This window comes from Taudactylus pleione, unplaced genomic scaffold (assembly GCF_031769625.1).
Source record: "Taudactylus pleione unplaced genomic scaffold, aTauple2 ptg000066l, whole genome shotgun sequence".
NCBI lineage: Eukaryota > Metazoa > Chordata > Amphibia > Anura > Myobatrachidae > Taudactylus > Taudactylus pleione.
Window position 1 is genome coordinate 18,955,778 of NW_028284468.1, and position 12,447 is coordinate 18,968,224.

Sequence of the window (12,447 nt, forward strand, 5' to 3'; positions counted from 1 at the left end):
TGTACATTTTTTGCAATCACATTTTCTAAAATAATTTTTACACTACACTGAATAACTTTAGACTGTTTGTCTCTCATCACAAATAAAAATGATTGCTATTGTGGGTACCTGAAGGTATTTGTACAGATGTGTCTTTGCTCATCTAGCATCAATACGCCTTGCAGCGCGATATATGCCTGGCAGGTCTCCTGCAAGTCTGCTAGTGTCGGGTGTCTTTGTGTGCCGAAAATGCGGTGTTGATTCACTTCAAATGCGACACTTGTATATCTGCGTGAGCCTGAGACTGTAAATGGCACTTAGGGCCATATTCAATTTGGGAGCGAAAAGTCTGTGCTGGACTTTTCGCTCCACGTCGGATGTTTTGCAGGGGTAACGTATTGGGCGCGCACCGGCTTTATCCCCGCATTCAATTAAAAAGCAGCGAAAATGGGACCCGGCGGAGAGGTATCGGGAAAAATACGGAATTTTCGGGAATTCCTCCTAGGACTCCCCCTAATGATGTCCTGACATGGGGAATCACTGGGGGTACCCCCGTTTTTCCCCTGCAGAAGGTAATTAGGGTTTTTAAGTAGCCGCGGCAGGTGTTTTTTCCCCGACTTTGAAGAAGTGATGAACACGTAGGTTTTTTGGGGGCAAAAAATAACTATGCCCATCAAATTTGGGGTACATGAAAATGGGTGCAAGCATTTTAAAGTCCCTAAAGTGCATTTTGAAATTCAAAAATGCACCTGATGCTACCGCACGCATTCTTTTAAACACCTGCCACATACTTGGGAACCCCCCTGAATTAATTTAGTTATTTAAAAACTTGTTCACCTTATTTTTTTTTTATCCCCAAAATGAAATTTTTTTTGTGGTGTCGCTATATTTTTTTTTTTTACACAATTCATTTTTAGGGGTGCAGGCTATTTTTTTTTTTTTTTTATAAGTCTGCAACCCTAAACCCCAATTCTGCACTTTTTTTCGCCACTGGCAAAAAGTCTTTGAAATTGAATAAGGGGATAATTCAAACATGCGAAAATTACGTCATCGGCGATAACTTATCGCTAATTGGGATCTCGACTTTTCGCAGCCTAATTGAATATGGCCCTTAGAGTGGAAAAAAGCTGTGGCCGCTGTATCGTAGCACTACCCATACTGATTGAAAAACTCAGTCGAACAGATACAGTATACAAGTGTCACATAGCAAATTAGTCAGCACAGCCTCCCAGTGCATCCTAGATGCATTTTCTGAAAAAAAAAAAAAGACGCCCGGAGCTAGCAGAGTCTCACGGGACCAGTTGCGCCGTGAGTGGCTGTTTGGCGCGACTGCAGCAGAGATGTGAGGACACATCTGTAAGATGGAGTACTACCTATTGCAGTTTTATCAGAGGTTTATGTTTACCTGAATCCATTTTCTGAGTGAGGGGGTCACTATCGGTAATATTTGGCATTACAGGAACCACAACCTTTTCCATAGGAGTTAAGCTGTCACAGTCACCAAGTTCTAATCGAGTTTTCTTTCTTGGTGGCTCATAAATGCTTATGTCATTTTCAGCCTGGCTCTCACTGGCTGGCTGGCCAGACTCAGAGCTATCAGGGTCTTTAATAAAAAGAGCTTTATCTTGTTTTTGCAGACAATATGAGTGTAGAACCCAAGGATCAGCATGATTTGTAGCAACCAGTCTGATGGAGGCTCCTCCAACTTGTAGCACTTGACTGTACATTAGAAGGTCCTAAGAGAAGACATTACAATGAACATAGCACCCACCTATTGTGTATATTGAAACCGCATATTCTTCAAATACTTAAGCAATTTAATGACAGAATATTTTTGTTCTATCTACAGTGTATTTCAGTACGTCAGGAATATTGGCAACTATTGGTAAGTGTACTTTATTATAAGCTTTTTTTTTTTTTTTTTTTTTTTTTTTTTTTAAATAAGAGAAAAAAAAAAAAAACGTTGGTAATTTTTCCTCCATGGCGCCAAAGTGATATTTTAAATAGGTTTATAGTGTTAGAATACAGCCATTTCTGCAGTAATAGACCTCATATTTTGGTTCTTTGTCTATGCAGTGTCTCCCAACCTTGGTCCTCAAGGCACACTAACGGTCCAGGTTTTAAGGATAGGTATACTTGGGCACAGGTGACTTAATTAGTACCTCAGTTACAGTCAGCGGCATCCCGATGGTTGGTATACTTACCCTCCCCCCTTCTCCCCCTAACACTCCATTTTTGTAGCCTAGCCCTCCCCGCCCCTCACCGCAACCCTCCCAGTTAGTGCCTAAACCTAGGTCTCCCTCCTTTGTGCATAAACCTAACCTCCCCCCCTAGTGGTGTCTAACCCTGAGTCTCCACCCTAGGGGTGCCTAATCCTAACCCCCCCCCCCCTCGCCCAAAAAAACCTAACGCTAACCCGCTATGCTACCTAAAGCTAACCCTCCCCCCCCGCAACTAACACTATGGGCGCCCCGGTTTACGTTAATTCGCGCTGGCGTACTTCTGTGTTCCGGTGTCGGGATTAAGATAGGCGTCTGTATTTCGACCCCTATCTTAAGTCCTGTGTCGGACTTTCAGCGATGGGATTGAGATCGATGGCATCGCGGCCGCCGGTCTCATAACTACTTCCTGTCCTGGTAACATGGTTGTACTCTGCCAGCCTGTCTTGCACCTACAGTACCAGTTATATCTGGCAGAATAAGCCCATAGTGTCACACTCTACCTGCAGGGAAAGTGGTTCCACTTTCCATCAGTAATGTGCGATTACCGACCACTCCTACTGCTGTCACTCGGCCACCAGATATCTACAACTGAGCACCAGTTTTAGGAGAGGAATCTCTGCCCTACTAACAGACTATTTCACCAACACCTGGAACCATTTGCATTTGATGTGTGCAGATGCTGCAGCACTTCTTTACTGGTGATGGTGCTTAGTTCCTCCAGACGATTTACACTTGGATCAGGACTAAAGGGTAGCAGGAGGAGCATTGCCTTTAGCCACTGGGTTCAACACAAAACCACAACAGTATTGATTAGCGGGTCAAAAGAAATTCAGCAGATAATGGGGTCAAAAAGCATCTTTTAGGAAGATAGAAATAGTACAGTTTAGGGCTGAAAATCGCTCTTAAAAAATATATATATTACACATTATGAAGAGGTACTAATGATATACACTTTACATGGTGTATATGTTGTTAGCACCTTGATCAAGAACTGGCAGGGTAAGGGGGGGGGGAATAGTCCCCTTTACTCTGGAACAGATGTTTCCTCATAGACCTATCCCTTTTGCTCCATATGGCACAAGAAGCCTGGCATGCTTCCTGTGCTGCGTACAGTTTCCTCTTTTGTTATTTTTTTCTCCTTTATTGAGCTTCTTTTTTCTGAGCATAACTATGCATGATGAGGGTCTCTCATAGCGGACATGTCTTTTGCATGTTTAACCTTGATTGTGTACTCCGATTGTGCTAATTTTCCTCAATACTGCATCCTAGGTCATAACAGCCCTCACTGCCACTGTAGTGCATTCCGAAATGGAGCATGGGGTTACCACACTCTGGGCAAATTTACTAAAGGTCAATGTTAATCGATTTAAAATCAATCATCAACGGACTTCCCTACCGCAAAATCTGCATATTTATCATCGTAGGGTTTCAACTTAATTTAAAGTTGAAACCCTATTTGAAAAATGTTAATCGATTTAGATTGATTTTAAATCAATACCAACCTATAGTAATTTTACACCTCTGAGTCCATCAAAAGGAACACAAGAAATTAGCACACATGAATAAAACATAAAGATAGAAATGTGCTAGTTAGGCCACTAGGAACAACTGAGAACAGAGATGCAGGGAGTTAAAAAATGAGGAGAGGTCTGATCATCTTACGAAGGATGGCGCTAACCCACATTCTGTGTTCCTATAAAATCACTTCCTCTACTGTACTTAGAATGTATCTATGTTTTTGCCTGAGCTGCAATAACCCATTGTTTATATTTAATTGATCGCATATATTCCAATGACTGCTTCTTTAATCACAGTTAATTGAAATAGCACACCTGTATATACTGCTGTAGAGACCTTGTCCTTCCTTCTTGTATATTTTCATATTGGAGAAACCTTTCTCCAAGATCTGACATTTTTATGCCGAAAAAGGAACTGGCTTCAACAGCAGCCTGGATTTCCAATACACAAGAGACATCTTCTGAACTGTATCCGTGACATTTCATGCAGTGACTTAGAAATGTATCCATACTCTGGTCTTTGATGTGTAGAAGTTCCGTGAAATGAGGAGGAAGGGTGGGCATGTCTGCAATAAAACCATTGAACGACCCTGGAAAGTAAAATATGTGTTCGTGCATTAAACATATAAAGCAGCAATGTGTAAAATGTACTTGTCATTAAAGTAAACAAATATTGTCACTTTCTTAAACAAAACAGACAAGGAAACATTGTACATACATTTTCTTATTCTCCTCAAAGCACAATAGTAAAGGGTCTACAGCAGGGATGTGGAACCCTCTGAGCTTTTTTCTGCTAGCCTCATCTGGATAGCAAGGTGCCTAGAATGGCACCCTGCAGCCAGAATCTATGCAGCAGTGCCGCCTGGAGCGTCCTTAGGACGCTTCAGATGGTCACACCACTGCCCTTAAAGCTCCCAGGAGCATCCTCAGGATGCTCCAGGCATTCCTGTAATCACTAGCGATTTTGACCTCGTCCCTGTGTGACATCACACGGAGGGGGCGTGGCCTGCACCGGGCCCACGAATAGTCTTATATATATCACAATGGCCAGTTCACGACCCCAGTTCTACAGTATCTATTCTACTAGAACACAGGTGAATCAGGTTATACCCTAGCATTATCAGACAGAAGTCACTGCTTTCAGGCAAAAAAGAAAAAATACAAAAATGCAAAGAATTAAGAAGGGAAGCAATTGCTGTAAAAATAGCAATTATGGAAAATGTATTGTATTTTATATACTGCTGAAAATACTTAATTGTTACATACTGTATTTTAATAAAAAAAAATGTGATTATACTCTAGTTATCGCTTGTATTCTGCCCTGTTTTTACTTATTGCATGTATCCTAGAGAAAACAAAAAGGAAAAAAAAAAAATAAAAAAAAAATCATATACCTGTATAGGTTTTTGATAAATTATATAATATTGGAAAATCCACAGGGGTTGATGCCAGGCGTAATAGCTCCCAAGATGACTCTGTGTGTTGGGAATACTTTGCTCAACATGTTTCTGTGTGTCTTGACACTTTCGTCAGGAGTGTGATGTGGGGAGACAAGTCTCTTTTTATGTGATCATTTGCATAATTAGGATCATTTGCAGCTGTCAGATTGAAATATCAGCTGTAGAGCTCTGTGGTTAGTTTTTTTGATACATATTCAGAGTGTGCAACTTTGTATCTGTCTCAAGTTACTTTATGTAGCTTTATAAAACTTATCAATCTACATTATATTGAAAAAACAATTGTTATATTGATCATAACCAGAAAAGAAAAGAAAAAATGAATAAGAATAGTAAAAAAAAATCACCAAACAGATATACATAATACAAATTCAAAATCTATGTGTCTTAATAAATCTAGGACTATTTTTTCCTTTGACCCTACGTATACCCATATTTAATTTATACATGTGTATATTTTGCTAGATGTGTAGATTTTTTTATATTTAAATCTTCCTTATTTTTTAAATATTTTAATGTTATCTGTATAATTGTTTTTTGTATACCATTTTTATTAAACTATATGAATTTTGCAAGAGTTCTAAATATGTTGTATTAGCGCAGCCAATTTTCTATACACCTTTTTAGTAATAACCATCAAACCAATTAAAAAATTAAGCACTCAGGGCCTGATTCAGCAAGGATCACAATTGCGAAGCTGCATGCAGGGAGCTTTGCAATTGCGATCCTTGCTATTATGCAAATGCAGCAGGAGGTGTATGACACCCCCTGCTGTATTCGCGATCCCAGCACTGCGACGGATGTCGCAGGCTGGAGTCACCATTGTGACCATCGGTGGTCAATGGTTGCGATGGTGGGCGATGCCGAGCCTCCGGCCAGCTGAGTGAGCCTCAGCTTACTCAGACTGGCCGACTTACGAGCCCAGGACACTGCGTTGATCAACGCTGATTCTGGGCTGGCCACTACCGGAAAATGGGATAGAAACGGCGCCAGTTTCTGGGAACGTAGGCTGCCCACGCCCCGCCCTTTAAATGCCTCTGTCTGTCCGCTGCACAAAAAGTGGCGTGTCCCCCTTATTTTATGGGCACGACAAGGCCAGTGTCTGCATATTCCGACACAGATCTACTGGCCTCAGCAGTGGAGTTTGGGCGGCCATTCTGAGTACGACTAGATGGGTAATGGCTGCATGATTGTAATCAGATGCTGCGTCTTCAGACGAAGCCCTTAGATCTGCAATGCCGGCAATGGGCGTCTCTTGCCTCCAGAAGCCTCCTGCGGCATTGGCATATCTTTGTATTTCTGGTACAATGCATATAGCATACAGCTTTGAATCAGGCCCAATAACTATTAATTATAATAGTGATTTATTTTTATATCACACAATTCTCGGATATGAGTAGAACAATAACTTTTAAATCAGGGAGCTGCTCAGGAGAGAATAATTCTATTCCATTATCTACTGGACCAGAGACATGTGGAAAAAAAGATGCATGAGTGCATTCCATCTCCATCTTTTAGCTTTACACTGCCCACACAAATTACAACTGACAAGTCCTCACTCACAAATCATTTATTGTAACCTTATTACCAGTATATTAAAATTCTTTATTTTGCTACTAAATATTTTTTTTAAATAGGCTTTTTGTCAGAAATAGTAAATAACGCTATCATTAGTAACAAGCATTATTAATTCAGTGACTAGACTCAACTGTCCCCCTTCCCACCCTGAGGATACATTTCCAGCTACAGTACTTTACTTAATGAGAGTAAGGAAAGCAAAACATAAACCCAAGTAATCTGTATAAATCCACAATAATTTACTACCTACAGTATACAAATCATATTGCTACGATATTGTCCCCTGTAGCATAAAAGAACATTTACTCTATATGCAAATTTAGGACAATTGAAAATTTAATTTCATCACACTTTCATATGATTTTTATTATAGCATTCTAATGATTACTCCTAATCTCTTATTTCCTGCCCACTTTACCGTGCGGTTATTGTCACCAGAACATGAAAAGTGAATTAAAAGGTAAATTATTTTCGAATACATTATGATAAATTATAACACAATTACACTCACAATTATACAAATTCATAAATATTTAATATTCATCAAGTTCCTAGTTTGTTAATATTAATTTATCTGGTCATTTTCTCAACATCCGATAGAGGCGAAAAGTGAAGTAAGAATGCTTTTACAGAAGGGGACAGGTTAGGGCGAGGCATGCGTTTCGGTAAAACATGCTTTCTGTTTAGGATAGAAAATCAGATATCTTTACATATATGGCAATAAAGTTACCTGAATCCTTCAACCTTCCAATTAGAGGTGTATTCCTTAGTTTCACCCGCACATGGCAAGCGTTCACAACAACACTGTCGTTCGGGTTCAGGTTTCTTGTACTGACGATTCCCGGAGCACAGCAACCCCTCATCAGCAGATAGTTTGTATGAGACGCCTGTCGAGCCTTAACTTCTATTTTATGTTTGCGGCCCAGGCTGTCATCCCCATCTTCATCATCAAAATCTTCATCATCTAGTCCATCTCTTCCAAGGCTACAACAGATAAATATATATTACAAACATTTTAGGAGAAATTGAACTAGGCGAGTCACTGGCATTTTAGTAGGCAGGGGAAGAATGATATAATACATCTTGGGGACACTGCAGTGCTGACGGTGGGTTAGATGGGCTAGCTCAGGAGCAGACACTAAACTGCTAACTAACTAGCTCCATCCCCTCTAACCTTATCCCGCTTCCCCCATACCTCAATTTATTTTCTAACAAAGCCGCATGGACGAAGCTAAACCTGGACATCAATTAATGCTAGTGAAAGAAACAGCAAGAATAACCAGAAAGGGTGGGAGCGCAGTGTACCCCAGATGGATTACGAGAAAAGGATTTTACGACAAGAAAACAAAACAAATTTTCTCATATATCCGATCTAGGGGACACTGCAGTGCTGACGCTGGTACTTCCCAAAGCAAGCTCAACAGGGAAGGGGCCAATTATCCGGCAAAGCCACACATAAAACATTATGCCCAAAACTGGCGTCAGTATAGCCAAAAGTATGGAAATGGTAAAGCTTAGTAAAAGTATTCACAAAAGACAAGGTCGTTGCTATGCACAATTGCTCCACACAGGCACAGGCACCATGGCAAGATGCCCCGACTGCACGAGTCGAATGAGTCCGGAGGGCAGGTGAAACTGGCACACTGGAAGATATGCCTGATGAATAGTGGCAGTAATACACAGAGAAATAGTACATTTGAAGGCAGGTCAGCTCCGCTTGGGAGCATCCACAAGGATAAGTGCGGACAAATAGAAAAAGTACAATTAACATATACCCTCAAAGCATGTGCGACATCCAAAAGGCAGATGTACAAGACAGAGATCCAAGAAAAGTTGGAAGAACAGTGTCTTTGTTCAAATGAAACTTGGAAACCACCTTAGGTAAAAAAAAGAAAAAGAAAAAAAGGATTGCTTTATCCGTACCACCACTCTAGCATGAAAGATTAGTAAAGGAGGCTTACAAGATAGAGCCACCAGTTCAGATGCCCTCCTAGCAAAGGCAATAGCTAGGAGGAAACAATTCAAAGTAAGGAAGCATAGATCCACCGACTCAAGAGGCTATCTGAATGGCCTCCAAAACCAAATTTATATTCCATGTATGGCGGATGTATGCGAAGCACCCAATGAAGACAAGTTTTCACTTCCGGAATAAATCGCTAACCTCCTTTGAAAAAGGACTGAAAGTGGATACACTTGACCCTTAAGGGAGGAAAGGATAAGGCCTTTAGATAACCCTTCTGAATAAAAGACAGGAGTGGTGGTAGACAAAAGAGAATTGCTGGAAGGCATCGACTTTCACACCAGAGAATATAAAGTCGCCAAACGATGATATGACCGGCTTTTCTTGCTTGGAGCATGGTAGAAATGACATGTCTCGAAAAACCACGGACCCTAAAGATTTAGGTTTCAAGAGCCAAGCCAGCTGAAACAAATTGGGGTGTAGGCACAGCCCTTGTCGCAGGAGATCATCCCACACAATGAGATGCCAAGGTGGGTCGACTGCAGATTCTTGTACCATGCTCAACAAAGCCAGTACGGGGCGATGAGAATGACCGGAAGACCTTGCAGCTAAATATTCTGAATCACCCTGGCCAGCATGGACAGAGGTGAGATGAGATAACCAAACTAATGGCTCCTTCGTCCTTCCAGAGTGTCCATGAAGGCCGTCTGAGGGTCTCTGGATCATGCTCCATAGATTGGCAACTTCCAGTTGAAACGTGAAGCCATGAGGTCTATGTCAGGCAACACCCAAAGATGTAATTCTTATTCCCCCGGGATGAACCGCATTGCGACTGAGAAAGTCTGCCTCCCACTTTTCCAACCTGGGAATGTGAATAGTATAAAGCAGGCTACACTGCTTATTACAGCCCTAATGTCCCCTCTATACAAAGCCACTAAGCTCTGAAGCAAGCAGGACTGTTATCAAACCAGTCAGCAGGTCCTCAGAGATTAGTTTGTAAGTAGCTACCGGTGAAAAGTACTGTAGCTATGGTGCCTCAAAGTCTGCACTGGCTTAAAAGACTGTAAAAGGAGGAAAGAGGCTTAACTCATAATTCCTCACAAAGAGGAAAAGGAGGGGGTGAGGTTTTTTTTAACGCCCAACCGCTCCTGTAAAGAAAAAAGTTTGCCACAATATATGATAACCTGGTCACAGGGTCCGCTGCAGGTGGTGCTGTCAAAACTTTTGTGATGCAGCCCAGTGCTACCCACGGGTAGTCTGGAAAGGTTGCCCCCAGCTTACAAGAGACCCCAGTGGTCCTGGACCCACCAGAGAGAATTCGGTGACCGATGCTGGAATGCCCGTGGGATTAAGGCTGATCGGGAAGCCAGGAGCAGAGCGGGAGTCCTAACCACTAACTATGGGACCCACTCTGTAAGGTGTCTGAGCCCTGTGAACACGTACTGAGGCAAGGTGACAAAAAGAGTGAATAAAAGCAAATACAATTAAGCTAGTCTAAATAGTGCCTTTCTCCTCCAAAAAACAAATAAGGTATGGGGGAAGCGGGAGTGGTTAAAGGGGGGCAGAACTAGATAGATTGGTGTCTGCTCCTGAACCAGCCCATTTAACCCAGTGTCAGCACTGAAGTGTCCCCCAGATCAGATGTATGAGGAAATAAGTTTCTAAGTTTTCCTCCACTATTAACAACTACCTACAAAATAGAAGAATGAATGTTCCCACACAGGAATAAGGAGTTTTTTGCTTTTGCCTGTAAAATGAGTCTGGGCACAAAAAGGTTAATGATTCTTTCCCAGCAGCTCAGGCTCCCTCTTCCCTACACCCTGCTCCCAGCCATAGGCAGCCAGTTAAGTTAACAAGCCCAAGGCAAGGAGCAGAAGAAAGGAAAAGGAGCAATGGCAAACACACAGTTCAAACAAACACAAAGGCGGAGAGCAGTGCAAAACCCCAAATGCCAAGTGCGTCAGGGTGGGCGCCCTATGTCTCCCATGGATTCTAAGAAAAGTATTTTACAGGTAAGAACAAAAATCTCAATATAAATAATAGCAGCGTTATGAGGACAAATCAAAAATTATATTTCATAAAAGACATATATTCGTATATACTGATCACATTGCCAGACCCCATTGACCCCCAAATAAGTCCTGTAATTGGGATAATTTCTTTGGTTGTGTAGATATTATCAAAATTAATTCCTCGATATATTTTAACGTAATTGGCATATGCCACAATTTTTAGGGAAAACTGTCCAGTTATTATGGTATATTAATATATATATACACACACACACACACACACACACACACACTGTATGTCAGTACATTTTTTTTTTTTTTTTAGCAGGTACTAGTCCATGCAGAATAGTTGTCCTCTGCGTTGTATTGTGTAAAGAGCTGGTGCTCCCAAAGGTGAATTGTAGATGGTTATTCCAGGTAGATGACAAGTTCACAAGTGTATTGACACTCGACGGTGACCTAAAAATGAGCGAATTGTGGTCTGTTAGGACCGAAGCTTGTCCAAGGGAGGGAACACCCGCTGGACTCTGGAAACCTGTCAAGCACCCAAAGATGGCAACTCCCGAGACGGAGTCAAGGTGGATTTTTGCCAGTTGATGATCCACCAGTGTGACTGAAGGACATCCACTGTGAGACGGATGTGATACCAGAGGACATCCAGTGACTGGGATTAGAGAAGTAGGTCATCCAGTTAAGGCAGGAATCTGGCTCCTCTGTGTCGAAGATGTGCTGGCATGACTTTTGTGAAAACACGAGGAGCCGTGGAAAGTCCAAATGGCAATGCCTAAAACTGGTAGTGTTCCTCTCCACAAACCTGAGAAAGTGCTGATGACTGAGTCGGATAGGAATATGCAAATAGGCATCCTTGATATCTAAGGATGTAATGAAGTCCCCACGTTCCAGAATGATGGAGCGAAAAGACTCCATACTGAACTTCGGAACACAAAGGTACCTGTTGAGCGACTTCAGGTGGAGGATGGGACTGAAAGTTCTGTTGAAAAGTATTGGGCAGGAGTCACTCCCAAAAGGTTAAGGCGTAGCCCTGGGAAACTACACCCATGACCCAGGCATCTGTCGTGGTCACCATCCATGCACTGAAGAAAAGCAGAAGCTGGCCTCACACTGGGGTTTCCCAGACGGAGTTCTGCCCCGTCATGTCAATAAATAAACTGGTGTTCACAACTGAATGTACAATAGGTAGTCCCTACACAGAAGTGACGAAAACTTTACTTCTAAACACTTACAAATTCATGTACACAAAGCATTTAATGCATAGACCAATGGGTAAATATGGCTCAACAATCCAAATCTAACAGAGGAGGGAGCTAAATGTATAACCAGACTAGATGGAGTGAGGTATACAGGGAGACAGAAGCCCGTGCTTCTCTGCTGAGGTAGGCAATGTGCTAAAATGGCTGCCCAGCTTCTCAGTGAGGGATGGGAGAGGAGTAAACACAGTGGCGGGGAGCCTGCATGAGGGGACACACCAAAGGGGTGGGGAATGGGCAACATTAACAGCTTAACTCCCCTGTCTGGCATCAACTCCAAAGTAATGGTAACAGTAGTGCCCTGTTACCATAAAATTACCCTGGTGGTCTAGTGTGGGTGTGGAGACAACCTGGGCCTCCACTAACTGCAGAGGTCACTGACCCAGTTGCCAGTACTGAGGCCGCTATCGCTGGGGATCGTTAAAACGGCAGGGAGGGCGCCTCTGGTGCTAAA

At 42.2% G+C, this 12,447-nt stretch overlaps 1 protein-coding gene across 1 annotated transcript in view; it reads right to left on the reverse strand.

The window, feature by feature from the left end:
* Positions 1–12,447, reverse strand: part of GTF3C1 (general transcription factor IIIC subunit 1) — a 232,364-nt gene that overhangs the window by 14,998 nt on the left and 204,919 nt on the right. The window contains 3 exon segments of the mRNA XM_088466729.1: positions 1,385–1,715; positions 4,034–4,308; positions 7,484–7,737. Coding sequence (XP_088322855.1) covers positions 1,385–1,715; positions 4,034–4,308; positions 7,484–7,737 — 860 coding nt within the window.